We start from the raw sequence: 26,005 nt of genomic DNA on the forward strand, positions 1-26,005 counted from the left end.
AGAGAGACGAAGCAAGTGAAAAAATGGAAGAGTTAAAAATGACCGAATTGAGAGACAAATAATCGGCCTGAAAGTTATAATAACTGGTATGAAGGGTTAAGAACTTGCCTTTATAAACTCCAGGTGCCTTTTAAGTTTTGAGTGCCATTAGAGTTTCTGGATTAGCCAGTTAATATGTACAAGAAGAATAGATAGTTTTTTAAAAGATTATAATTTTTTATAATAATAATTATTTTCATTTGTGCATGTCTTTCACGATTTATTTGACTTTATAATTTTTTTTAAACCATACAACAGCTTTATTAAAAAAAAATAGGAAAAAAACAAACTAAAATCAACTAAAAATCTCAAAGACCTCGTTCACTTGGCTTTCAATGGAAGTATTTGCTGAAACAATCGTGGGCATTAAAAGGACGGCTAGCTCTTCCAATTCTTTGTTTAGTGGGATATTGAATAAAATTGAAAGGCTGTCGTTATTCTCTTCATACAAGCCAAGGACTTTTGTAAGAATTTCTTTTCCCTTACCAGTTGCTTCTTTGATCCATTTAACGACGTTTTCCTTGTCAAGTTTAGCTTTGTTGCGACGTGTTAAAACTTCATCGACAATGGTACGAAAAATAGAAGCACAAGGACTACGGCCACGGTCAAATTCAGCTAAAGTGAAGAGCGAGAACGGGTGACAAGTATGATCATGGTTATTGGACCATGAGCACGGCAAGATGTGTATGTTGATGGTGAGTGAAATTGCGTACGCACCTGTCGTAATTCCATGAGATATGATGCCGATATCTGATACACATGTTGCTGATGGGTCTTCAATCAATACCTTTGCGGATTTTAATGAGTTAAGATCAATAAAAATCTTGCATGTTAGAGAGTCCTTGAACGTACAGAGTTGAAAATTAGAAGACATACCTCCAACAGACACAAGATTTCTTCCATCCAAGCGTATGCTTGATGTTACTAAAGCATTAGAAACCTGGGTGCCGATTATCAGTGTTTTCCCATCGCGTTGTTCCAACGAAACAGGCTAAACATTTGGATGCGCGATCTTTACTGGTGGGGGAAGAAGGTTGTGCGCACACCATTCTTAAGCTTCCCGAAGGGTTCACGATGCCAATCAACAGTTTTTGTTCTACCGTATATATAACAGTATTAACCATAACTGCCTGATTGTTGTTGTATTGAGAAGTATTGATCCAGCGAAGATGGTCGCAGAAAAAAATTTAACTTGCGGATGAAATTGCCAGTCTTTGTTCAGCAATTTACATATTTCATCCGTGAGAGGAACATACTCACATTGTGTCAATAGTGCAGAATAAGGAGAGGTAGCAAATAAATTTTTAAACCGACATCAATTTGTGAAGAACAACTGACACACAAAGTATTACCATGAGTGGCATGTTCATATGGTCTCCTTGTAGGGACAATAGGTTTAATGGAATCGTGTTTTAATACAAGTTTATTAATGATAGTGCTATGTACAAGCGCATTTTCCTCATTGCCTTGGTCGTCTAGAATTGCAAAAGGGCGAACTGACAAATTGTCAAGGATGAAGATAGTTTTGTTCTTGTCTTGTTCACTACCTTTTTGCTGACAAGCGTGGGTGATCGCCTCTTCATACGTTCGGAGCTTCTTCATAGGTCTGTCAATAATATGTTCTGCCGAGGGCATCTCCAACATCAAAGCAGGTTTAATAATGGGTAATGATTCACTGCATTCTGAGATACAATCCTCAGATGTAAAATCGTCATTATCCAAGTCTTCAGTAACTGTCTCCTTTCGCTTGACCAAATCAATATCATATCTTGTAGACCTTCGTCTGTGGAATAAGCTTTGTTTTCTTCATTATTGCTTTATTACCGTTACAAAAAAAAATGAAGGAGTTAGTCTCACAAAATAACGCAAAATGCGTAAATCAAGCTTACGTTTCTTTAATAAAGCTACCACATATTTCCTTCAAATGTGTAGCTTCAAGATGTTGTCCAAGTTGATCCAAGTCTTCCAACAAGTCATTGCAAGAAGGACAAGAGTACTTGGTAATAGTTGCATTTTTAATATCCTTGGTGATTTCAAAGCCAGAGGAAAGAGTATAATATGGCTTGCCTTTTGTGGTGAGGAAGGGTAATATCCTCATTTTGAGGTAATGACGGTGTAAACTTTTTCTTTGTGTAAATTGATGATTCTTACACATGTGGCAGACAAATGCAATGAATAAACACTGTTTTATCATTTTGTGAGATAAAAGCAAAAAGAAAATTACAAACAAGAAAAAATGCATCAAAATCAGGCCAAGTGCTTATTTATAGAAAATGTAAAAGGACTTGAAAAGCAGCAAAACAAAAAGTGGTTAGAGTAAGATACACAAACTTTACAAGCACACAAACTAAAGGCACTTGAAACATTAAAGGCTAGAAATTTAAAGGTACTTGAAACTCTAAAGGCACTTGAAACTTTAAAGACTTTCAGATTAAAGGCTCACAATTTTAAAGGCTCCCAAATTAAAGGCTCCTGTCACAAGATGATTTTTAATGTTATGTTTCTTGATTAAACATGTAGATCATAAGATCGTTCGAGGAATTTTATCAATATTCTGCTAAAACTCTCTTGGTCAACTTTATAAAACTTTTAACGCTTCATTATCTATAACATTTCTTATGCTTTTGTAACTAACACTTTTCTGATTTATCACTACGGGAAAAATTAAGTGCTTTTAGTGGTTTAAGGTGTTCTAAAAGTGTTTTTTCGGGTGATTTTTGCAACCACCGGCGGAAAAAGTGATAATAAGGTACTTTTAGATGTTATTTGTAGTCACCTAACAAGAAAGTGTTTTAAAGTGTCAAATCAAGTTTAGTAAATTTTTTAAAAAGCTTTAAAGTATTGAAAATATTAAAAGTGTAAAAAAGGTTATTTAAGTTATTTAGACTGTGTGATATTTTTTTAATAGTTCCTACAAAAGTTAAGAAGTTAACGCTAATTATGTTAATGAAAATGAAAAAGGAGGGTTCTTCAAAATGACACTGAGCTTAAGCATATTTTTCGCCATATCAAATAATGTTTTCTATCATTATTATAGACTTGATTGTGCTAACAGGGCTTTGGATTGATTCCATATCCAAAATTACAAATGTTTGCTCCCTTCCATTCTTTGTAAAGAGTATCGGAATCGACAAAAAAAAAACAGTACCCTATCTTCATATCCTTCAACTTTATATTGTCACAGATTCTATCCTATGCAAACAACGATGACTCTCCTTCTACTTCATACATTACTTCAATAGATACAACATAGAAATTTCCTCTGTACCATTAAAATCTGATAAGGCAGTTTTGCAATACACCATTGCGTTTTCCAGATTTTGTATTCAGTTTTACTGATGAATTTCCTTCAAAGTACAGATTACTGAATAAATTTTTCTTACTTGCAAGTTGTCATTGTTTTGGTGGAATGTGGTACATTTTTGTATGAATTCAGCTCCCAAATACAAAAATTCATTTAATTAACAAACCCAGATGTTCTACCTTTCTTGGATACAACCTTTTCTTGTGTACTGCATTATCTGTAGTGTTATCTTTGCGTGAAATAAAGCCTTGTTCTGCAAACTTTTTGGCAATGTTAAACGCATTTTGGCTGGTTTAGATTTTGAACCAATTGTTGCTTAATCATGCCTATCATTCGCTCTAAAGGTCTACAGCTGAACATCCTCATAGGTCCAAGTTGTTTGATTATATAAACAAATATTGTATGTGGTGCTGCGTTACTGTACGACATTAGGAGGCATGTTTTCTTTAATAAAAGAAGTCCATACTTGGATCTTATGTTGAATTTCTTTAGATTTCCACAGTTATCTCATATTGTAATGCCAATGTACAAGCACTTGACAAACAGCAGACTGCTACAACTTGTCTTTTAACTTTTTTCAATAAGCCTATCATCTACTGTAGAGGCCATAACTCTTGTGTTTCTGCTAGATGAACATTTGCCATCTTCAGAATACCCTCGCAAACAAGATTTGGAAGAAGATAAACTAGTAATATTTGCCAGTCAACCGCACGAGCATGCCCTTCCTCTTAAAGAAAGATTCATGAATATACCTTCAAAAGAATTTAACGAAACATGGCTTTGTACTTCAGCGAGCCTTTCACCAAGTTCTTGATTATAGCTGGTGATACTTCAAATGGATTAGCTATACCGTATTTCTTGTTTGGATTTTGCATAAAACCCAAAACTGTTTCGGTAAGTTGTGGCCTGTCAAATGCAATTATCAAGTCCACAAAAGGAGGCACTAAACATTTTGAAACAAATCAATGGTGTAACCTTTTTTTTATTCCTTTGTTGTTTCACTGTTAGCTGGCAACTGGATGTTTACTTGCTGAAAGCTCTCTTTGCTACGAACTTCAGGCCGTCCACCCCATCTGGAGCGAAATAAACATTTCGTGAATCATATGAAGCGCATTTTACTGTACAAACTCGGCAACCATGTAGACATATGTCCAGCATGAATAAAACATCTGCACAGGCCATAATATCTCCTAAAAATAAAAAATATAAACCTTAAACGCAAAAGTTAAACCGTCGGCTTGAAGCTTTACTCCTCGATTCTGCATATTTAACAGGTCTTTGATTAGAGGATGCAAAAAGCTGTAAAGGTCTTTAGGCTTTTTAGGGCCTTTTATAACGCATACAACGAATTGATTGTCCTTCTTCATTCTTTCAGTTGGCGCTAAATTCATATTCACTGCTTTGACGATTGTCATACTTTCTTTTCCTCTCTGGCCCTATGAAAACCGTCAACATATAAAGATAAAGCAATATCATACTCATTTGAAAACATGTTTTTTGTTTTCGCATATTTGTATGCTGACCGTCGTAGTAATCTTTAAACTTTTCTGTTTCAGCGGTTGCATCTTTTCTTGCTCGGTATAAAATTTTATCCCTACTATTAGCATTCACAAAGTACGATGAAACGAAATCGGCTATACTTAGTTGGGAGAGCGTGTTTCGAGGCTTGCTAGATCCATCTTCAGATTGTTCATATCTTGCCCAAGACAAAAAAAACATCGTAGCTCTTCATCTCTTAAGAACATCATGCATCCGTTCGCGCACATGTCATAGCGCCTTTCATTCAAAGCGGTTGATTCACTAAGAAGCTTTTCAGAAAGCCAAACAGACTTTAGTGATTCATCTTTGACTGATTAGGATGATATGTTTTTGTTGATCCATTTAATGATTGCGTCTTTGGCTGACTTTTTCACTTGGTGGTTTTGCATCAAAACATAATTCTTTGCTTCGTTTCTCACTCTCAGTATGTTCTGAAGCCCTACCAGAATCTTCAATGTATAAATGAATAGGTTCACCAGTCATTTCTGATGTACCAATTCGTAACAAATCTTGCTTAGCCCAGCTTTCAGCTTCATCAAAAGGCTCTTCAGCTTCAATAGTAGCTGTGGTTTCATCATCATCTATATATGTATCCTCTTCATATTCAACATTGGTAAGATATCCGATATCATCAACAAGCGCCTCAGCTATCTCTTCCTCATCGTCCTCTGCTTCGAAAAAGCCTTCTTTTTCTTCCTGTCATGAGCTGACTTATAATGTCATGTTTCATGATTAAACATGCGGATCATAAATTTATTTAAGCAAATTCTATCTAGAATCTCCAGAATCTCTCTTGATGCGCTTCATCTAATAATATTAAAACTACTAACACTTCATTATCTATAACATATCTTATTCGGTCGTAACTAACATTTTTCTGATTCCATCTTATCCTCAGACCTCTTTAACAATTCTTATAAATACCCCATCAATTTAATTCATAAATAAAATAATTGACTTTAGAATATTGTTCGGTCTCTTGACTTTTTTGTCTTAATATTTTTTTATTTTCTGATATTTTTTATTTGATATTTTAAAAGAAATATCACACTTCCTTTCCTTCTTCTTCTACCAGAACTATCTTTCTTCTTGGCCACTATCCCTACCTACTTCTACTTGAAAATATTCCATCTCAATATCATCGTCAATAACCATGTCTGCCAACGGTCCTTGTCGAAAAGCTGGATTCTGGATAGTTCTGGAAGCTATAACTGCTGTTTAAATACATAATTAGTCATAGTAGCTAGAATATCTATTTGAAGTGCTTTTTTCTTACCACTTGAAGATATGCCCTCCACAGCATTATTCTCTGGGATTTCTGGTATCTGCCTCAGCTTTCTCTTAAACTCTTCACGTCGATGCGCAGCCAAGTGTCGTGTAAATTCTCGTCTGGCTACAAGCTTTCTTTTCCCCGTAGATTCAAAGCATATTGTGCAATTCATTTTATTCTAAATATAATAAGTTTAGAAGAGAAAAGAGAGGTTAATTTCATTGTTACACCTATATATAATAATAGTATCAGTAGTCACAAAGGATGATTTATTGCGTAAGCAAATATTTATAAAGTTAGTGTATTTTAAATTAGTTCTATATACTTTTGTTCTTTTTTTCAACTTTTTCAGACATATGGCACTGCAAGCACCACCAAAATGGGCCATAGAGCTCATAAACGAAGTGAAGAGAATTGGTGGTATAGTCGATACACTAACCCAGATCCAAAATATTGAACCTATTAGTAATAGATTCGAAGAGATTAGTACTGATATTGCAGCTAATCATGATATAATAAATCGTATTTCCATTTCTTTTTGGCTACTCCCCCTATCACCAATAATGCTACTGTTGTTCCCGCTACTTTTGTTGCAGCCCACAATAACTTGATCGTAAAACCAAAAGATATAGGGAAAGCTGTAATTATGAATGCCGTTGCTGAAGTTGTAGAAGAAAGATCTGACGCAAATAAAATTTACGAAGATTTAAGGAGGGAAACAAACAATCTTGTCAACGCGACAATTGATGAAATTGGTACTTTTGTTGCTTGGACCTCTCTTTCTAGACAGCATAGGACCGCGTTTCTTGCTGAAGTTACAGCTTTTGCTGAAAAAAATGATCTTCGAGATGTAGGCGGTTTTGAACGAAATTGGGTGTGGATTACCTGGTTCAGGCTTGTTATTCGAACAAGTTGTCAAAAAAAAAAAAAAAAAAAAAAAAAAAAAAAAAAAGGCCAGCAGAGAGAAAAAGCGACGCCTATCATTTTTTTTTAAATAAGTAAATATGCTCTTTTCCTTTCTTTTTAATCTCTCGTTTAACTAAAACTCAAACGCTAAATCAAAAGAATGATTTTGTTAGCAAAAGCTGCTCTTATGTTTACTTGATTACTACGCTCGTCTTTTTATTTTTATTTTTTTTTTTTTTTTTGAAAAGAGAGGAAAGCATTAATCAAGAACTTAACGCTTACGCCATGGATGAAGATCTAGAATGATAACATTGATTTAGAAACCCTCGCTACAGATATGGATAATGAGGATTTAACACCTGAAGATTTTATCTCGGAACGAAAGGAAGTATTACCTATCATAAGACCCAATTTAAAGTTGGATATGCCTTCCACAACACGAAGTATCGATAAACCTACTAAGAAACTCCGAACATATAACGAAGCAATCACCCACGCATGCCAGCAAAAAGGTACAGAAAATAGCAACAACAAAACAATGTTCATTGTAGATACTTTGTCACTAAAACCTTTTACAATATTGGACAATCATGGAAATGAGGAAAATGCACTCGCTCATGATACTATTGTAAATAATCTTGTAGCAAAATATGATTCTATCAAATCTATTCCAATCATGAAAAGACCATATGAAGATGACAGTGCTACTAATTCATTATGTATAAACTGTGCATCACAAGTTCATGCTGAACTCAGCAGCTTGTTTGATACCTCGCCTTATTCCTCATTATTGAAACAATGGGAGTATACTCCTTTAACAGGTGACTTATGCACATTACTGAACAAAGACTGGCAATTTTACCCTCAAGTCAAATATTTTCTGCAACTGTTTTCGCTGGGTCAATAATCTTGAATACTAATATCAACCAAGCAATCATGATAAATACGGTTGAAATGTATGGCAGGACGAAAACCGCTGACTATCATCGTGAATCATTTGGAAAGTTAAAAAACAGCGTCATAACAAACTCGTTGCCCCCACCAATAAAAGTATTCCACCAAAATGTATGGCCTACTTCATTAGATGTACGGGATGGAAAGAAGCTTGTAATTGGAACTCAAGTTTCAAACGCATTAGTAACTTCCAGTATTCGTTTAGATGAAAAAGGTTTTGTATCGATTGGTGCCACTTCATCTCATTTCATGCTCGATACAATCAAGGACTCCTTGGCATCTAAGATTTTTATTGATATTAACTCATTAAAATCTGCAAAGACATTGATTGAAGATCCATCAACTACACACGTTTCGGATATTGGTATTATATTTCACCAATTGCGGCAAGTACGAACAAAGTTTCATCTACCGTCGACATACTCTTTATGCCGTGCTTCTGGTCCAATCACCATAAATCATACTTGCCATCCATTCTCACTCTTCACTTTAAGTGAATTTGACCGTGGTCGCAGTCCATCTGCATCTATATTTCGTACAATTGCTAATGAGGTTTTATTAAATAATAGCGACGCCAAACTCGCCAAAGAAAATGTTAGTAGATGGATCAATGAATCAAAAGGCAAAAGAAAAGCAATCCTCTCCAACATCCTTGCTTTGTATGAAAATGATAAGGACAGGCTTCCAATTTTATATAATGCTCCACTCAACAAAGAACTAGAAGCACTTGCTATCTTATTAATACCCACCATTGTAGAGGCAAACAAATCCGTTGAAGCCCAAGTGAAACAGGTCTTTGAAGTCTTCGGTTGCTTGTAACTTGTTTAAATTTGTTTATTTTTTTTCCTATTTTTTTTCTTTCTTTTCAATAAAGTAGTTTATTTAAAATGCGAGTACTGTGGTACATTAGCCGTGGTGTACTAGTTACGGTGTATTTGTTGTAGTGTATTAGCTAAAGAAAGGATAACAATAAGACCGTTTTAGGTATGTTACAGCTGTTTTAAAAAGCTTACTAAGTTTGGTTGTAAAAAACGAAAGTTAAGCCATATCCTATCTAACAGTTATGTGTTAGAGTCATTAATTAGAGTGTCTTAACGCGAATAATGCCAATATTGGAACGAGTACAATGCGTAATGAATTTCTGAAGTAGAAAGCTTTGTTCTTCTTATATGATTTTTGCATCAAGTATCTGATTTATACATGTTCAAACTATCACAGGTGAAATGTGGCAAGAGCCAAATATATGCTATTATGTATATCTACCTAGTGTATTGATTTATACAGCTATTATCCAGGTAACAAGTGTGAAAATAAAATAAAAACAAAAAGTTGAATGTAAGTAAGACTCAATGGCTGACCAAACAACTCGAACTACCGAATAGGTGATCCAATTTCAAAGTGCCCAATATCAAAATATTCTGTGTGTAAAGGCACTCATTTGGTCGAAGGCACCCATTTGGTTAATACAACACAATTACTTAAAAGAATCCATTTACTCAAAGGCACCCGTTTACTTAAAAGGCACCCATTTACTTAAAAGAGTCTATTTATTCAAAAGAGTACATTTAAAGACATCCAACTGTTTAAAAGTACCCAAACATTTAAAGACATCCGTTTATTTAAAAGGATGCATTTAATTAAACGCACCCATTCATTAAAAAGGATCCAATTACTTTAAGTCACCCAATTACTTAAAGGCACCCATTTATTTAAAGACACTCATTTAGTTAAAAAGGATCCATTTACTTAAAAGCACTCATCTGAATAAAGGGATCTAAAGCTTTAAAACACCAAATGAAAGTAAATACATTTTATTTTACCTCTTAAACCATTAAAGACAAGTAGACTGAATTGCCTGCTAGACAGTACAAGGAATAAGTAACCTCATATTGCCTATCTAACTTTACATGTGTTGTAGAATAAACAGATTTTAAATGTCGTCAGAGCAACTAAGAAAGGTTAACACTCGGAAAATAAAAATGCGCCTGAAAATCTTAGAATATTCATATTTCTTTGTTAAAGCCTCGTGATTGGGAAATTCACTTGTCCCATCTGAATATTTAGCTTGGCACGTTTGATAATTTCACTTGGCGCATTTTTTTTTCACTTGTCGCATTTTTACTAAACTCTGCAACAATACTAATAAAAAGGATTATATAGAAGGGAAAAAGATTAAATATGCTTTTTATTTAAACAGTTGTATAAGCGATTATCAGAATGTTTGATAATATTATAAAGATGACTTTGAGAAACTTGGTTGCAAGCTTCTGTAATCCGATCTTGCAAGGTTTCTCCATTAAACATTTTAACTCTTCTGATCTTACTTTTTATTACAGACCAAAATTGTTCGATCGGGTTGAGCTCTGGCGAGTATGGGGGTAAGAAAATATAATTATAGCTCCTTTTTGTGATCAGATCAGTTATGTCAAGTCTTTTATGAAAGAAGCGTTGTCCATAATTAAATATACCTCTTTTTAAATATTGAAATTGATCCATGACATCTAGAGTTTCTTTTATAAAAACATCAAAATGGTCAGCATTAATACCCTTTGGTTTTTGCTGTTTTTTGCTACTCCGGTATCAGTCTTTCTTTTTTTTTTTGCCTACTGAGACAGGCACAAGCTGAGAGGTGAGAAGACTAGGTATTCTTACGCTAGTATGAATCACACCATAGACAGAAATAACCCCTAAAATGGTATGAGACACAGCTTAGGAATTCTCAACTTCTATTATAGGTGTTTTTCTTTTAGGTCCCCTAGCACCAGTACGCTTCAAATAACGTGGAAACCGGATTCATCGATAAAGATGCAATTTCTAAGGAAATTGACATCTGAATTGGCAATCTGAGTAGCCTACTTGTATCTCTCCTCCACGTTTTCCTCATTATTCCTCTTCTCAGCATGAAATGCAGCTCTTTTAAAAATGAAATTCATATCAACTTTCAAGAAATCATAAACTGCGGTCGAATCCATTTTAATTTCTTCAAAATTAGCCGATAACTCCTCAATAGCGTCCTCGATGGTTGCAGCTGGATCTTTATCGAATAGCTCCACCAGAAAGTCCTTGTGCTCGATATAGAGCTTTTTGATATATCCTCTTGGTTTAATTTCGAAAAAAGTGTCTGGGTTTTCCTTATACTTATCCCACCAGCGCTGACCTGTTCGAGGATTAATATTATATAACCTGGCAACTGGAGCAATTGTTTCGAGACACTTCACAATCATATGGTGAATGAAGTTGAACTTATCAATATGTGAATATACTGTATAAGTTTTTTTCTTCTTTTCAGCTTCATTTTTATTTTTTCCCCTTCTCTGAGTATTGGATTCCTCGTTAATCTCATCAAAGGCTTGCTGGTGATCAACTTGGTATTGCAGATACTGACCAAGCGTTGTCAAGGTCTTGATCTGAGGATCATACTGATCAACTTCCATCAGTTTAGCTCTAGTATCATCTCTTTCTCCACCTTGACCATCTTCCAAAATGAATTGTGCTTCTGTGCTCATTGTTTTATCAAAATCGTTAAGAATATAAAAATGCGACAAGTGACATTTCAATTCGCAATAATTTGATACAGAAATACTGTACTAGAGCAAGTTCTTAACACTACATCTCATAAGGATTTTAGTAGAAAACGAAGACAATTCCCACTTGACAGCTACCACTCAAAACTACAAGAAAAATATTCGAAACTTTTATCCCATTGCCGTAATAATCTAATTATCGACCCTATTCTTACGGTACCAATGACAAGAAGTGAACGTTTTCGTTGCGTGCGATGGCGACTTGGTTGGTTACCTCTTGGTAAACCCCAAGCCTGCCCTTTCCATTCAAATGAACTCTTCACACGCTCACATAGTTTTTCTTGTTTACATATGCATAACCGCCTTCAGATACCCCAAATCTATTGAAGATCCACTCTCTTATCTCTTGAATCTATCACCATCAACATTCCATACTAAGAAAGTGAAAAAATTAATTGATGCCTGGCTCATACACTGGCCTTCTATATGTGCAATTCTGCTTGAGATGAACTATCTAGCTTCACTCCCAAATCCCTGAACCCTCTGACCATCATCTTCTTTCAATACAATAACGATTTTCTGATAGTAAATTATCATCACTTATACATATACTTTAACATTTTCCCTTTTATCTCAAAAGGGTTTTTCTTTCCTTTTTTTCCATAGCGATCTGACAAGGGTAAAACAGCATATATAAATGCTATGTGCTCATTTGGTCAAAAAAATAATAATACTAATAATAATAATTTTTAGAATTTGAGTGCCTTTAGAATTTGAGTGCCTTTAGAATTGGGAGCCTTTAGAACGCGCCTTTAGAATTCCTGGATTATTTAGATAGTTTATGCAAAAAGATAAATTGTTTTTCTATACATGAAATTCTCTCTAAAAAAAATAAATAAAAATAAAAATAAAAAAAATTCATTTATGCTTGTGTCTCATGGTTTTGTCCTTTTTTTTTAAACTATACAACAGCTTTATTAAAAAACAACAGAAAAAAAACAAATCAATATCAACTAAAGATCATAAAGACCTCCTTCACTTGGCTTTCAACCGAAGTATTTGCTGAAACAATTGTGGGCTTTAAAAGAATGACAAACTTTTCCAATTCTTTGTTTGAGCGGGACATTGAATAAAATTGGAAGGCTGTCGTTATTCTCTTCATACAAGCCAAGGACTTTCGTAAGAATTTCTTTTCCCTTACCAGTTGCTTCTTTGATCCATTTAACGACGTTTTCCTTGTCAAGTTCAGCTTTGTTGCGATGTGTTAAAACTTCATCGGACAATGGTACGAAAAATAGAAGCACAAGGACTACGGCCACGGTCAAATTCAGCTAAAGTGAAGAGCGAGAACGGGTGACAAGTATGAATCATGGTTATTGGACCATGAGCACGGCAAGATGTGTATGTTGATGGTGAGTGAAATTGCGTACGCACCTGTCGTAATTCATGAGATATGATGCCGATATCTGATACACATGTTGCTGATGGGTCTTCAATCAATGCCTTTGCGGATTTTAATGAGTTAAGATCAATAAAAATCTTGCATGTTAGAGAGTCCTTGAACGTACAGAGTTGAAAATTAGAAGACATACCTCCAACAGCACAAGATTTCTTCATCCAAGCGTATGCTTGATGTTACTAAAGCATTAGAAACCTGGGTGCCGATTATCAGTGTTTTCCCATCGCGTTGTTCAACGAAACAGGCTAAACATTTGGATGCGCGATCTTTACTGGTGGGGGAAGAGAGGTTGTGCGCACACTATTCTTAAGCTTCCCGAAGGGTTCACGATGCCAATCAACAGTTTTTGTTCTACCGTATATTAAAGTATTAACCATAACTGCCTTGATTGTTGTTGGTGTTCAGGAATATTGATCCAGCGAAGAGGTCGCAGAAAAAAATTTAACTTGCGGATAAAAATGCCAGTCTTTGTTCAGCAATTTGCATATTTCATCCGTGAGAGGAACATACTCACATTGTGTCAATAGTGCAGAATAAGGGGAGGCAGCAAATAAATTTTTTAAACCGACATCACTTTGTGAAGAACAACTGACACACAAAGTATTGCTATGTGTGACATCTTCTGTTGTATTCATACATAACATAAATATATAATAAAATATAAACATTATATAAATAATGCTATATAAACAATATCATTATGTCAAACATAAATTATGTAATTAATAAATGTAAAACCTCCAAATGAAATTCTTATTGAATTAGAGATCTGGCAAGTATAATACTAGACCATGATCTGTATCATGACTGTTGGTAATATCATAAAGAGGTTAATATTAAACACAATACCAATGAAATAGCACCTATAAATATCATCTATAGCCACCAAGAAAAGTATGAATAGCCAGATATAGTGACAAATTGTCAAGGATGAACATTGTTTTGTTCTTGTCTTGTTCACTGCCTTTTCGCTGACAAGCGTGGGTGATCGCCTCTTCATACGTTCAGAGCTTCTTCATAGGTCTGTCAATAATACGTGCTGCTGAGGGTATCTCCAACTTCATAGCAGGTTTAATAATGGGTAATGATTCACTGCATTCTGAGATACAATCCTCAGATGTAAAATCGTCATTATCCAAGTCTTCAGTAACGGTTACCTTTCTCTTGACCAAATCAGTATCATTATCTTGTAGACCTTCGTCTGTGGAATAAGCTTTGTTTTCTTCATTATTGCTTTATTACCGTTACAAAAAAAAAAAAAAAAAAAAAAAAAAAAAGGGAGTTAGTCTCACAAAATAACGCAAAACACGTAAACCAAGCTTACGTTTCTTTAATAAGCTACCACACATTTCCTTCAAATGGGTAGCTTCAAGATGTTGTCCAAGTTGATCCAAGTCTTCCAACAAATCATTACAGATGGACAAGAGTACCTGATAGTCTACATTTTTAATATCCCTAATTGTTTCAAAGAAGGAGGGAAAAGAATAATATGGTCTGCCTTTTGGTGATGGAGGAAGGGTAATATTCTAGTTTGATTTGATGTAATGACAGTGTAAACTTTATCTTTGTGTGAATTGATGACTTTTACACTTATGACAAACCAAATCAATGAATAAACGCTACTTTGTCATTCGTGTGAAATAACAACAAAGAGGAAAATTATAAACAAGAAAGAAATGCAGCAAAATCAAGCTCAGTGACAACTTTTTATAAATGTGGAAAAAAAACTCTTATCATCATAAAATTACAGCTTGAATTATTGGTTGTTTTTATTATTAAATTTTTATTTTATTTTCAAAAAATGCATCGTGTTTATTTGAAGACCTTACCGTCAACACAGTCTTCAAAGTCCCAAGCAAAGTACTTGTAGATTTCTTCCTTCTTTTCTTCATATTGAGAAGGTTCAATCTTTTGGAAGTTGTAAGATTCATAATCAGCAGCATCATAGATTTCGAAAGGAACTTCTTGGCCACGAATGACGAAGTAACCAGAGATAGTATTCTTGTTATTTTCACCACGAACAATCATAGAGGCAAAAGCGTACTTGTGAGCACGTTCAAGACGAGCATAGAAACCACCAATCAAGTTGTTGGACATGAAAGTCAAGGTCAATTCGTCGTTGTACTTGTAGTCGACCTTCCAGATGGAATAACCCTCGGATCAAAGTGTTCCCAGAACCACTTGATGGCATCCTTAGTATCATTGTTGGAGTATTCACGCTTCCAAGCATCCAAGATGAAAGGAGAGGGAGGCAACAAGTCCAACTTGGACTTGGGCTTAGGAGCAGGCTTAGCCTCTTCAGCATCTTCCTTAGGGGCAGCAGCTTCCTTCTTGGGAGCAGCTTCCTTAGGAGCAGCAGGCTTCTTCTCCTTCTTAGGAGGAGTGTACTTCAAAGGAGTTTCACAAAGTTGAAGTTCACCAAGGTACTTCTTGAAGATATCCTTAGAAGCAACAGTAGTGAAGTAACGAGTGACGTTCTTATATTCGTTACGGAGAGACTTGTCAAGGACAGTCTTGAAGGCCAAGACCAAAGAAGTAACAAGAGTGATATCAGCGAAAGTAACAGCTTCACCAACAAGGTATGTCTTGGTTTGAAGAGTCTTGTTAAGGGCAGCTAAGGCTCTCTTAACTCTTTCAGTAGCAGCATCAACATTGGGCTTAATATAGGGGAAGTAACCCAAGAGAGGATAGATCCAAGCACCAACGTTGTTGTTGATCTCATTATCAGCAAAGAGGACCCATTGAAGGACTTCGGCTTTTTCAATGGCGTTGCTACCGAGAAGAGGGTTGTTTTCTTTTTGAGCAGCAGCTATTGAAAAAAAAAATGTTAGTAAATGGTATTTTCCTTCTTCGTAATTTAACTATCTTATATTACCATAGTAGGCAATGGCAGAAGATTCAAAGAGGTTAACTTCAGCGGATTCCATAGCAGGAACCTTACCCATAGGGAATTTGGCTAAGAATTCAGGAGAAACATCCTTTTTAAGGTCAAAAGCCAACATTGAATTCAACACCACTGTATTCAGCCTTTAATTTAAGATAAATTAGATTTCATATAAATCGCTATATTATTTGTAATAATCTACTTACAGTAATTTGAGCTCTAGCAACGCGAGGGTTTTCAGGATAAGACTTGATAGTCTAAATAGAGATAGCAAAAAAAAAGTGAGTCATTTCATGATGCATAAACAATAATAATAATAAAATATGGTCATTAGAACTTACACCGATGGGGGCCATTTGCGAAAAAAAGATACAGTATTAAAATAAAAATATCGAAATTCATTTTATTTACAAAGAAAAAAAAAATAAAAAAGTTTTCAAGTCACAATTTCAGCGCCACCTAAATCATGTATAAATTGTAAAGATGTATCTGATTGAAGTTATTATTTAGAATAAGATATTAGAACTGTCCTGGCTATATCGTCAACAACAATAAAAGTTGAAACTGATGAAGCAATATTTCCGAATAAAATCAAGATAGTAAACTTGAACAAAGTAAAAGCTACATTCATATTTAAAAAACTGAAACTTTCCGTTGAGAAAAAACGATTAGTCCTTAATGACTATACCTTTGGGTTTTTTTTTTTTTTACAAGTGGATGCTTGAAGTTGACGTTAACCTGCCAATATTTCGTAAGAGATTGGTGAATAACTTTAGTAGCATTATAAGCACGTCGCCACAACATCTCATAGCTTTCATGGGCTAAGGCTTTATGACAGCCTATTATTACAAGAATATAAACGTATTGAACTGACTGAAGCAATTTAATATTTTTATTTATTTTATTTCTTTTTTTTTTAAAAAAAAAACTAGGTGCCCATTGATTGATTATTATAATATTAATGACTTTATTTACATACAAATATTCATAGTTAAGATAAACATGTTTATAAGCAATAATATTTGATGCTATTTTACAATATGTATAAATAATTATTAAAGATAACGTTAATTGTCAGAATTAGAGCTGTTCTTCATTATAGTCATCATCATCGTCTTCCTCACTACTTTCTTCCTCATTATCAGTTTTAGTAGAACTGTCATTATTACGCTTTTCACTATCATTACTGCTGCTGTCATCATTATTTTCTTCTTCTTCGGTCATAATACTATTTTGTCTTTCGATATCTTTTAAATCACTATTATATTTCTTCGTTCATTTCATTTATGTCGTCTTCAACTAACGTTGTTTCTGTTGGCTGTTCTTCTGTGTGTTGCCTTGATTGTTTGCTTCTTCCGCGTTAGCTATTGAGAGTACTTGTGATCTGATTTCCTTCGTTACTGTTATTTGTAGCTATAGGAGATGCATGACTACTAGAATTTACTTCCCCTGTTTGGGCATTCTGAGTAGCACTATGCTGTTGTATTTCATCAATGTCTGTTGTTGGTTCAGTTTCCATTATTAAAGAATCTTTTTCTTGTTCATTACTTGTATTAAGAATATTGCTTATATTTTCAGATATCTTCATAATCGCTTTTCGAGTAGGAAGTAACTTGATAGGATTTTTCTAAAATATATACACATGAATACAAATATTATCAATTTCTGATTCAGGTTGATACTATAAATGTATTTTTCTTACCTCATTAATCTGCTTTATCAAATCCTGAATCTCTATTAATTGTTCCTTTTCAGCTTTATCCAAGTATAATTTTAGTACAAAATGACACATTGTTCTTCTCTTTAACCCTTCATTTTCTCCTAAAATTATTTGAAGTGCTTGAATGGCAAGTTCGCCAGGGGTATCAAATCCAGCTTCTTTTTCTTCATCATCCATAAATGAAGGCTGTTTTGGGTTTGTCCTGAAGGTAAAAAATAAAAATAAAAAAAAGGAATGATATTTAACTTATTTTTCTTTTTTCTTTTCAGTATTCATTTGTACGTACTTTTTGACTAATTTACGTGGATCACTTAAATCAGCTAGCATTTCTGAAATTTGTTTGGGGTTAGTCATTGTTTCATCTTTTTCTAAATCACCATAAATATTGCAAAGCTCTTCTAATGCTGGGATAGCTATAGTAGATAAGACTTTTGATGTTTTACAGAAGAGTAGCAGAAGCAGGGAAAAAATAGGCTAAACATTGATGAATTGTATTGTTAAAATCATTTATCACAGTTTTAGGGAAAAAGTATAAAAGAACCATGAGCCTAAGCAACTAATATATATGTATATACATGTATATAAAGATGAGTATACGTAGAATGGTATTTTTATATGTATGTACCTCATCATCACCATATCTATTAAACAACATTAATTTGCATAAGGCTTGTGTAGTCAGTGATTGAATCTCTGTGTTATCGTGGTCTAAACCAAACTCGAAAACTTGTCTAACATCATCCGGCTAATAATGCATAGTGTATATAAATATTAGAATTCATGTACAGTATTCCTTTTAAATAGATATTTACACTAGTTAAACGATCTGAAATATAGTCTGCTCCATACATTAAGAGAATATCACCTAAGATCTATATAGAAATAAAGGTTGATTTTCTTTGTTTCCTCGTTTTTATATTGCTAATTATCTCTTACTCTAATTGCAATTTTAACTAGATCTTCATGACCAAGTTTAATACATGTAACAAATAAATCAATGTTATGCTGTGCAAGCCTTTTATCAAGCATACAACATAAACCAAGACAATGTAAACCTTCTTGACGTAACAAAGGATCAGAACTCTGAACTGCTGGTACAATAAGGTCATTTAATAAACCATAAAGATTAGAATATCTGCTAATGGCTACAAAGTTTAGACAATTTAGTATAGAATATAATAGACCCTCCCTCCCCCCCTTATAAATAGCCTTACTTCATAACTATTCTCTAACATTCTTTTACAAATATTTAAACAACGGAACTGCATCACTAAATTATCAAGATCGCCACCTGTTTCTTCATCTACAGATGTATTTTGGTCAGTATCTTGTTGTGAAGATCGCTTAACTGCTACCAAGTTTTCACTGTTTTTTGATTCTTTTTGGTTTATTGTTTTCATCCTCATCTAAATCTAAAAATGGGTCTAGGGCCTCCTCTTGAATATCTGAAATAACTTCAATGATAGATCTTAAAAAAAAGGGAATAAATGCTTTAATTTTAACAGTTTCTTTCGACTACAACAAATGTGTCAATGTAGATTACCTTGTAAAGTCACGTTCATCAATCGAAATCATCCTGAAAACCTTCAATACCCTTTCAAGATGGTCATCAATTAATTCATGCATTTTTAAAATATTTCTTAAAAGTTCGTGCATATTCCTTCTTCCTACTTCATCAGCATAATCCAAGCATAATGCTATATCAAGTAACTGTATTAAAATAAATTCATAAGTTGCCACTGAATCTCCTTGTTCAATTGAGATACGATAAAGATTAAAATAATTTTCCAAATTAAAGACATGGCGTGTAACTTCAGGCAAGGTAGCTTCCAATTGTTCGTCAAGATTATTAGTCTGTAAAAATTCTATAGCTATTTTTGCCAAACAAGGCGCTTTCCGGTGAAAGATTATTCCAGAATTCCTCTAAAGTAAGAAATAATAATAATTATTATTATTATTTTGTGTCTATAAAGACAGAAGGAGAATATTCAAATCTTTATGTATCATACCATCAAAACAATATCATTAAATACTTCGATTCTTTGCTTAAAAAAGGCCTTTAGTAATTTATCTACTAATACTGTTGCTGGTTGCTTTGTAGCTTGTAATCTTTCTAGAAATTCAATAAGATTGTTTCCAGCTTGTTCAAGCCACTTTTCTGCAAACATCTTTAGAGCTGAATTTCGAACTTGTTCATTTCTATCATTTAATCCCCATTTTAATATTTTATTGCGCTGATCAAAGCTTAATATTCTAAAATCATTAATTTCTGATAAAGGCTTTAAATATATACAACTCTTCGGTTAATATCATCTGGATCGCGTATACTCTCAATAATATAAGGCAGTGTTTGTTGCGTCACATCGATATTATATAAATAATACGTCTTACTTCACTATAATACAAAAAAAAATAGATATGTATGCATATTGAATGAATAATACATATAGACATAATGTAGTAGAAACTAGAAACAATAACAACAACTTACAAGTTAGAATCGTGACTCATGCTCCATAAAAGTTTATCACGAATCGTTTGTCCATCTGAACGATTAACTTCTGTGTCTGTTTGTAAACGGCATAATGCTGTTGCAGCTTGAGCTCTGACACTTGCTTCTTTATCAACATATCCTTCAAATAAATGCTTCTTTAAATCTTGATACAAATCTTCATCAAGTTCACCCATTGAACTAATACAAAGAGCAATAATTTGATAACATCTAATTCGAATCGATGTTTTTGAATCTGAAAATCCGCGAAACAAATGTCGAATTAAACTTTCAACAAATCTAGAAGAGATTGTTTCATATTCTTCATCTTCGTCATCATCTTCATTGTCATTATTAACTGATTGCTCGCTGTTATTGTTCTCTTCTGGATGATCATGATCCATTTTATCCATCTGTTCTTGTTCTGATTTTCTTTTTGCCTTTGCTTTTGTTTTAGCCTCCTCATCTTAAAATTTAGATATATATGCATATGAATATAATAGTGTCAATATTTACAATTTCTTTCTTGTATATTATTAATCGGCTAGTATAATACCTTTAGTTTGAATATAATGTATAAATCCAGCAATAAATCTTTGTACGCGATCAGCTATAGGATCTTTTCTTTTTGCTTTGATGACAACATTAACCATTTTAAAGATATATTTGATGAAGTCGGCTTCACCTTCAAAGTTAATGTCTTCAGGCTGACCCATCATTTTTGGTGAATTTAAGCAACAACCTAATTGAACATCTCGTAAACGGATCGACAGACTACGTAGCATAGTATCGGATTTTTGGGCATCTATAAATATCTCTGTTATGATCTGCTTCATAGATGCAAGTGCAACTTCTTTTTCCATAGTTGATTTCTCTAAAATGTTGGGATCTTGGTGATTTTTCTTCTAGTCATATTTTAATACAATTATGATATGTTGGCAAGAAAAAAAAAAAAAAAAGGAGAGAAAAAGACGAAAAAAAAAAAAAAAAAAAAAAAATAAAAAAATTTTCAGACAAAGTAATGAAATAAACAAAACAACATTGTTTCTCTTTTCCCTAGTGATGTTTGATTCACACATAAAATACTTGAATATAATATATTCATGTATTACTTGTTTAGTTTGATCTAAAAGGGAACTAAGTTTATATAAAGAATGATTCCAAGTTACTATGCGCTGTCGTGAGCTTTTTTTTTTCTTTCTTTTTTTCAATAAGGCAACAAGTATAAAACATTGAACACTATTTATGCGACATATTTGTATAATACTTTTAGACTAATTTAAATAATGAGGCATATTAAGTGGGTTTTTTTTTTCTTATCTCTATCATAAAAAAAAAACTCGGTAAAGCTGAAAAGGCCTTTGTCGAGAAATAGTTGGCATAATGTGGAGATACTTGAAGAGACGAGAAGATGCTGGTAATTCCTGTGGACGAGATGATGAATTCCTCGTATTTACAGTAGAAGCGGAACAGATAGTTTGGAGAAAGTTGCTCACGTTAAAGGCTATGTTGCACTTCTTTGTAAAATGAGTCATCTACTTTGGCAGCGCGACGTAAACACAGCAAGAAATAGAATGAAGATAAGTTTGTCGGCTTGGAAAGGTAATGGTAGGCTTCCCATTTTCGGTAGAAACTAAACAGATATAAAGTATCGCTATAACAAATATGGTTTCTCTTCTGGGGATTCAGATTATTACAAGTAAAAAATCTAATATAACTTTTAATTTGTCCAAAACTAATCTGAATTCTATTCTCGTTTCTTCCAGAAAAGGTAAGCATAAAATCCGAATTTGATTTTTTTTTTTTTTTCGTACCAAAAAAAAAAACTGACACTATCTAAATTCAAAGTGAAAAGCCTATTTCTATTATTACTTTTTTTTGTATTTTTTTATTTTATTTTCTTTTTTTTAAAAAAAAAAAATGACAAGGAAATTCCTATTCCTTTTGTTTTTATTATTATTTCAAAAAGCTCAATGTTATAAATCAGGCGATCAAATAACTCTTTATTACAATAAACTGTTTTCTATAAAGAGTCAATTAACCTATGATTATGCGTCACTTTCTTTTATATGTCCACCTTCACACACATCACGAAAAAAAAGCTTATTGATCTTTGATGAGGATATTCGAGGCGATCGACTCATTCCAAGCGATTATAAAGTAAATATTGCAAGTTGTTAAAGTTTCGAGTAGTTAATTTTTTTTTTCCATGTGTAGATTAACTTTTTAAAAGATCAAGAATGTAAATTACTTTGTAAAAAAGCTTGGAGTGTTGAAGATGCTATTCAAGTAAGCGATTTAATTTCAAATAATTATCAAGTAGAATGGTATATCAATATTTTTTTTTAAAAAAAAAGAGAGGCATTATTTGCTCATGTTAATTCATTTAGGATATTAGATGGTTTAATTGGTTCAACTGTTTCTTATACAAATGAAGCCCCTGAACATAATTATCGAATTGGATTTCCATTGGGTTTTAAAAAGGTAATAGAAAAAAAAAGTGTCACATTATGGCTGTTCCTTAATTTTTTTTTTTTTTATATGAGTATGTAGGGAGAGAACACATATATCAATAATCATGTCATTTTTCAAGTACTTTATACCGAGAAAGGCGATATTACAGGCTTCGAAGTTTATCCTGACTCGTAAGTTATCCTTTTTTTTTTCCTCTCCTTCAATTATTTTAATTAAATTGTTTATAATATAGAATTGCAGAAGGAGACTGTATGAAAAATTCAGTAGATTATGAACATCAAGAAGTAACAGGTAGAAGAGGACAAGTCATATTTACTTATTCTGTAAAATGGAAGCAAGTAAAGAATGCTAAACGTTGGCAGAATTATATTATACCACATCCTGTCGGATATAGTTTCTGGAATGGACTGACTGTTGATAGTGTATTATGTATCATCATTGGATTCATCTTATTCAAGACAATGCCTAATAACAATAGCAATAGTGAAGATATTAAGGTTTATATATGAAATAGAATACAAAAAAAAAAATACACCTAAACACGAATATTGACTCTCTACTAAAAATAGATTTATGATGATAATACAGAAGATTTTACAGGATGGAAATTGATCCATAGAGATGTATTTAGACGCCCTGTTTATGGTGGATTATTAACTCCATTCATGGGAACTGGTATTCAATTGATATTTGTATTTAGTGGTTTAATATGTAAAGTAGATGCAATTATTATAACATATAATCAAACTTATGGTGTTATGAAATAGGCGCATTGAAGATGAATTGGTGCAATCCTGTTCAGCCAGGTTCATTGACTCGTTGGTTTACATTATTATTTTTACTGGGAAGGTATATACACAGAGCATTGCAATCAATATATATACATGTATATATCTATTTCCCCTCCCTCTTTTTTTTCTCTTCTTATTTATACTTGGAATTTATATAGTGTGCCTGGTAGTTATTGGAGTGCTAGAATGTATAAAGTATTTCGTGGTAAATCTTGGGTATTAAATAGTATTCTTGTAAAGTAGTAGGCATTATGCAATTTATAATATTTATATGAATGTATTTACATCTTTTTTTTTTCATATAGACAGCATGCATAGTTCCAAGTTGTTTAGTTTTCATTTTATTTATATACAGTATGATAGCATGGACACATAAATCTTCTTTAGCTATTTCATTATCAGGTTGGCTATCTCTGCTTTCAGTTTGGTTTTTTTGTCTATTGCCCTTAACCTATTTAGGAGCCTATTTTGGTGAAAAAGCGGATCGTATTGAACAACCCTCACGAATTACACAGATACCACGCCTTATACCTAGTAAGAATTGGTATCAATTAAATATAATTAGAGCGATATTAGGTGGTATTATCCCATTCTCTATTATATTTCTAAATTGGCATAATTTCCTTGTATCCATAACAAGAGGAGAATTTGCAATGTCAATAGAAGATACTATATGGAATTCTATCTTAATGATAATTGCTGTATCAGAGATAACAGTTATATTTATCTTTTTACAGTTATGTTCAGAGGTAAAGCCAGAAGAAAAAAAAAAGTAAAGACAAGACAAAGCTAATTTTTTTACTAATTTGTATTTTAGGATCATCAATGGTGGTGGTCTTGTTTTATGATTGGGGCTTCACCTATTATTTATTTATTTGGTTATGGGCTATTTTATTTATTACTAAAATCTGATATAACTGGCTTGATGAGTATGACTATATATGTATTACGTCTAATTATGATATGTGGGATGATAGGTGTATGTACTGGAACGATAGGCTTTATAAGTACATATTTAATGATTAGACGAATTTATTCGACTGTGAAGGTAAGATATCTATTCTTTTTGTGTGTGTGTGTGTGTGTGTGTGTGTGCGTGTTTCAGTTATATCTAGATTTATTCACTTTATACTCATTTTGTTGTGGTGTATGGGATATGATAGATTGATTAGGTTTTACATATTGTGACAGAGATTACTATTTTTAGCAAATAAGATAATCGTTTGCTTTTCAAGAAGATGATTAGATAATCTATAAATTCATATACATATTTTTCCCCCCCCTTTTTTCCCTATTTCTCTTTTTTTTCCTCCTCTTTTTAATTGTTTATAACTATGATTGAACCTCATAAGTCACCCACTGTTAATAAACATAATGATGTAAAGCTTTTAATTGACAAGTTTCTTAAACACTTGGATGGACGAGAAAAGTCAATGAAGATCATTCAATATTTTTTAAAAGTCATTCTTTTATATCGACCTCGACCCTTTATTCACAACTTGACCAATCAGCTTTCTCTTACTCGACAATTATTATCTTTAGGGACAGCCATAGATGATTTCCATTCTCTTCAAAGACAACCTACAAACTTATTCATCCTTAACCGTATCGTGAATGCAATTGCAGACGATATCTATTGTCTTTGTCGTATTATCCAGCCTCGGAATAAAAGGCTACAACATTATGCTGCCTTAATAGCAGCCTATTGTTGGTTTATGAGTATTCTAGTTAACCTAAAAAGACAAATGAGAGAATGGAGTCGAGATCGAATGAATAAAGTAACTGTATTGAAATCAATAGCTGATTTAGTATTTTGCGGTAAAATGATTATTTTTTTGTATCTGTGTGATGAGCTGTTATTTATTTATATCTATTTAAAAAAAAATGTGTGTTGTTACATAGGCTGTGATATATTTCATCCCTCTTGTCATGGACAGCTTCAAGCATGGTCAGGGTTAATAAGTGGTCTATTGGCTGGCTATAAAATGGTGTTGGTGTAAAAGAGGAGGAGGTGATTTTAAGCGTTCATGCATTTCACTCTATAATGTTATTATGTATTATAATTTAGATTTAGTTTTAGTTTTTTAAATAGAATTTAACACTCTACTTGATTATTATTGACTATGATTTGATGTTGTACAATATGTTGACTTTTTCTTGTGTGAGGTAAATCAAGTCCTTCAGCACTGAAATCATTCCAATTTCTCCAATTGACAGTGATTGGGTTAGGTGGAGGAAAGATTAAAAAGGAAATAATGATGTATAGTAATCCCATCGCTAATACCAATGTACCTACTACAATATTAACAATGCCTATATCTAAGACTAAACAGCCAAAGCTTTTTTTGATTGTTTTGTTCAATATAGAATAAACAACAAGTTAACCTCTATTATTAATTCTGTTGATATAATTACTATTTACAATATCATTATTAATCCTCTTCCTCTGTATGTTGATAAAAAATAAAAATAGGTGTATGAAAACTCAATGACTTGTAGTTCATTAATGATTAACAATGCAGCTATACCACTATATAATAAATAAGAGTTAACAGTCTACCAAAAAAAGGAATAAAATAGACTTCACTTTACATGCCATATATACCCACAATGATATCTGCAAAATTACCTCCAATACATTTAAAAATA

The 26,005-nt window shown here is 33.0% G+C and overlaps 11 protein-coding genes across 11 annotated transcripts; 5 read left to right on the forward strand and 6 right to left on the reverse strand.

Moving 5' to 3' along the window:
* Positions 1–334: 334 nt before the first annotated feature.
* BX663DRAFT_489496 (uncharacterized protein) lies at positions 335–2,233 on the reverse strand (the record flags this gene model as incomplete). Its single annotated transcript, XM_051524902.1, has 4 exons — positions 335–1,030; positions 1,086–1,135; positions 1,392–1,834; positions 1,929–2,233. 4 exons carry the CDS (start codon positions 2,231–2,233, stop codon positions 335–337), a joined length of 1,494 nt encoding a protein of 497 aa, XP_051379141.1.
* Positions 2,234–3,936: 1,703 nt separating this feature from the next.
* Positions 3,937–6,405, reverse strand: BX663DRAFT_545928 (uncharacterized protein; the record flags this gene model as incomplete). The annotated part of the gene is made up of 6 exons (XM_051530947.1): positions 6,159–6,405; positions 5,989–6,096; positions 5,257–5,574; positions 5,052–5,192; positions 4,113–4,286; positions 3,937–4,070 (listed from the first exon to the last, which is right to left on the reverse strand). The coding sequence occupies exons 1-6, from the start codon at positions 6,322–6,324 to the stop codon at positions 3,937–3,939; spliced, it is 1,041 nt and encodes a 346-aa protein (XP_051379142.1). The 5' UTR covers positions 6,325–6,405.
* A 676-nt stretch (positions 6,406–7,081) lies between these two features.
* Positions 7,082–8,905, forward strand: BX663DRAFT_522503 (uncharacterized protein). The gene is made up of 2 exons (XM_051529389.1): positions 7,082–7,957; positions 7,990–8,905. The coding sequence occupies exons 1-2, from the start codon at positions 7,396–7,398 to the stop codon at positions 8,829–8,831; spliced, it is 1,404 nt and encodes a 467-aa protein (XP_051379143.1). The 5' UTR covers positions 7,082–7,395; the 3' UTR covers positions 8,832–8,905.
* Positions 8,906–10,522: 1,617 nt separating this feature from the next.
* Positions 10,523–11,669, reverse strand: BX663DRAFT_522504 (uncharacterized protein; the record flags this gene model as incomplete). Its single annotated transcript, XM_051529390.1, has 2 exons — positions 10,523–10,668; positions 10,748–11,669. A coding segment is annotated over one exon (408 nt), but the record flags the coding sequence as incomplete, so codon positions are not given.
* An 89-nt stretch (positions 11,670–11,758) lies between these two features.
* BX663DRAFT_460769 (uncharacterized protein) lies at positions 11,759–12,147 on the forward strand (the record flags this gene model as incomplete). Its single annotated transcript, XM_051523940.1, has 2 exons — positions 11,759–11,816; positions 11,872–12,147. The coding sequence occupies 2 exons, from the start codon at positions 11,759–11,761 to the stop codon at positions 12,072–12,074; spliced, it is 261 nt and encodes an 86-aa protein (XP_051379145.1). The 3' UTR covers positions 12,075–12,147.
* Positions 12,148–12,808: 661 nt separating this feature from the next.
* On the reverse strand, positions 12,809–13,153 carry BX663DRAFT_555255 (uncharacterized protein; the record flags this gene model as incomplete). Its single annotated transcript, XM_051531603.1, has 1 exon — positions 12,809–13,153. One exon carries the CDS (start codon positions 13,151–13,153, stop codon positions 12,809–12,811), a length of 345 nt encoding a protein of 114 aa, XP_051379146.1.
* A 1,586-nt stretch (positions 13,154–14,739) lies between these two features.
* On the reverse strand, positions 14,740–16,296 carry BX663DRAFT_522507 (glutathione S-transferase). Its single transcript, XM_051529391.1, has 6 exons — positions 16,221–16,296; positions 16,086–16,136; positions 15,996–16,022; positions 15,871–15,973; positions 15,121–15,804; positions 14,740–14,959 (listed from the first exon to the last, which is right to left on the reverse strand). The coding sequence occupies exons 1-6, from the start codon at positions 16,233–16,235 to the stop codon at positions 14,808–14,810; spliced, it is 1,032 nt and encodes a 343-aa protein (XP_051379147.1). The 5' UTR covers positions 16,236–16,296; the 3' UTR covers positions 14,740–14,807.
* A 663-nt stretch (positions 16,297–16,959) lies between these two features.
* BX663DRAFT_564202 (nuclear condensing complex subunit) lies at positions 16,960–21,039 on the reverse strand (the record flags this gene model as incomplete). Its single annotated transcript, XM_051532041.1, has 14 exons — positions 20,647–21,039; positions 20,091–20,556; positions 19,984–19,994; positions 19,609–19,868; positions 19,143–19,522; positions 18,843–19,000; positions 18,536–18,744; positions 18,412–18,471; positions 18,225–18,344; positions 18,080–18,155; positions 17,886–18,012; positions 17,582–17,801; positions 17,257–17,506; positions 16,960–17,126 (listed from the first exon to the last, which is right to left on the reverse strand). Exons 1-14 carry the CDS (start codon positions 20,951–20,953, stop codon positions 16,960–16,962), a joined length of 2,811 nt encoding a protein of 936 aa, XP_051379148.1. The 5' UTR covers positions 20,954–21,039.
* Positions 21,040–21,991: 952 nt separating this feature from the next.
* Positions 21,992–22,510, forward strand: BX663DRAFT_522513 (uncharacterized protein). Its single transcript, XM_051529392.1, has 2 exons — positions 21,992–22,417; positions 22,481–22,510. The coding sequence occupies exon 1, from the start codon at positions 22,011–22,013 to the stop codon at positions 22,269–22,271; it is 261 nt and encodes an 86-aa protein (XP_051379149.1). The 5' UTR covers positions 21,992–22,010; the 3' UTR covers positions 22,272–22,417; positions 22,481–22,510.
* BX663DRAFT_222320 (uncharacterized protein) lies at positions 22,193–24,609 on the forward strand. The gene is made up of 11 exons (XM_051521794.1): positions 22,193–22,250; positions 22,308–22,379; positions 22,481–22,574; positions 22,644–22,735; positions 22,798–23,062; positions 23,135–23,276; positions 23,333–23,414; positions 23,515–23,590; positions 23,662–24,105; positions 24,174–24,404; positions 24,520–24,609. The coding sequence occupies exons 2-11, from the start codon at positions 22,369–22,371 to the stop codon at positions 24,526–24,528; spliced, it is 1,446 nt and encodes a 481-aa protein (XP_051379150.1). The 5' UTR covers positions 22,193–22,250; positions 22,308–22,368; the 3' UTR covers positions 24,529–24,609.
* On the forward strand, positions 24,610–25,410 carry BX663DRAFT_222315 (uncharacterized protein). Its single transcript, XM_051521793.1, has one exon. The coding sequence runs from the start codon at positions 24,691–24,693 to the stop codon at positions 25,354–25,356; it is 666 nt and encodes a 221-aa protein (XP_051379151.1). The 5' UTR covers positions 24,610–24,690; the 3' UTR covers positions 25,357–25,410.
* The last annotated feature ends 595 nt before the right edge of the window (positions 25,411–26,005 follow it).

The sequence above is a fragment of the Cokeromyces recurvatus genome (assembly GCF_025118155.1).
Source record: "Cokeromyces recurvatus strain NRRL 2243 chromosome Unknown BX663scaffold_33, whole genome shotgun sequence".
NCBI lineage: Eukaryota > Fungi > Mucoromycota > Mucoromycetes > Mucorales > Mucoraceae > Cokeromyces > Cokeromyces recurvatus.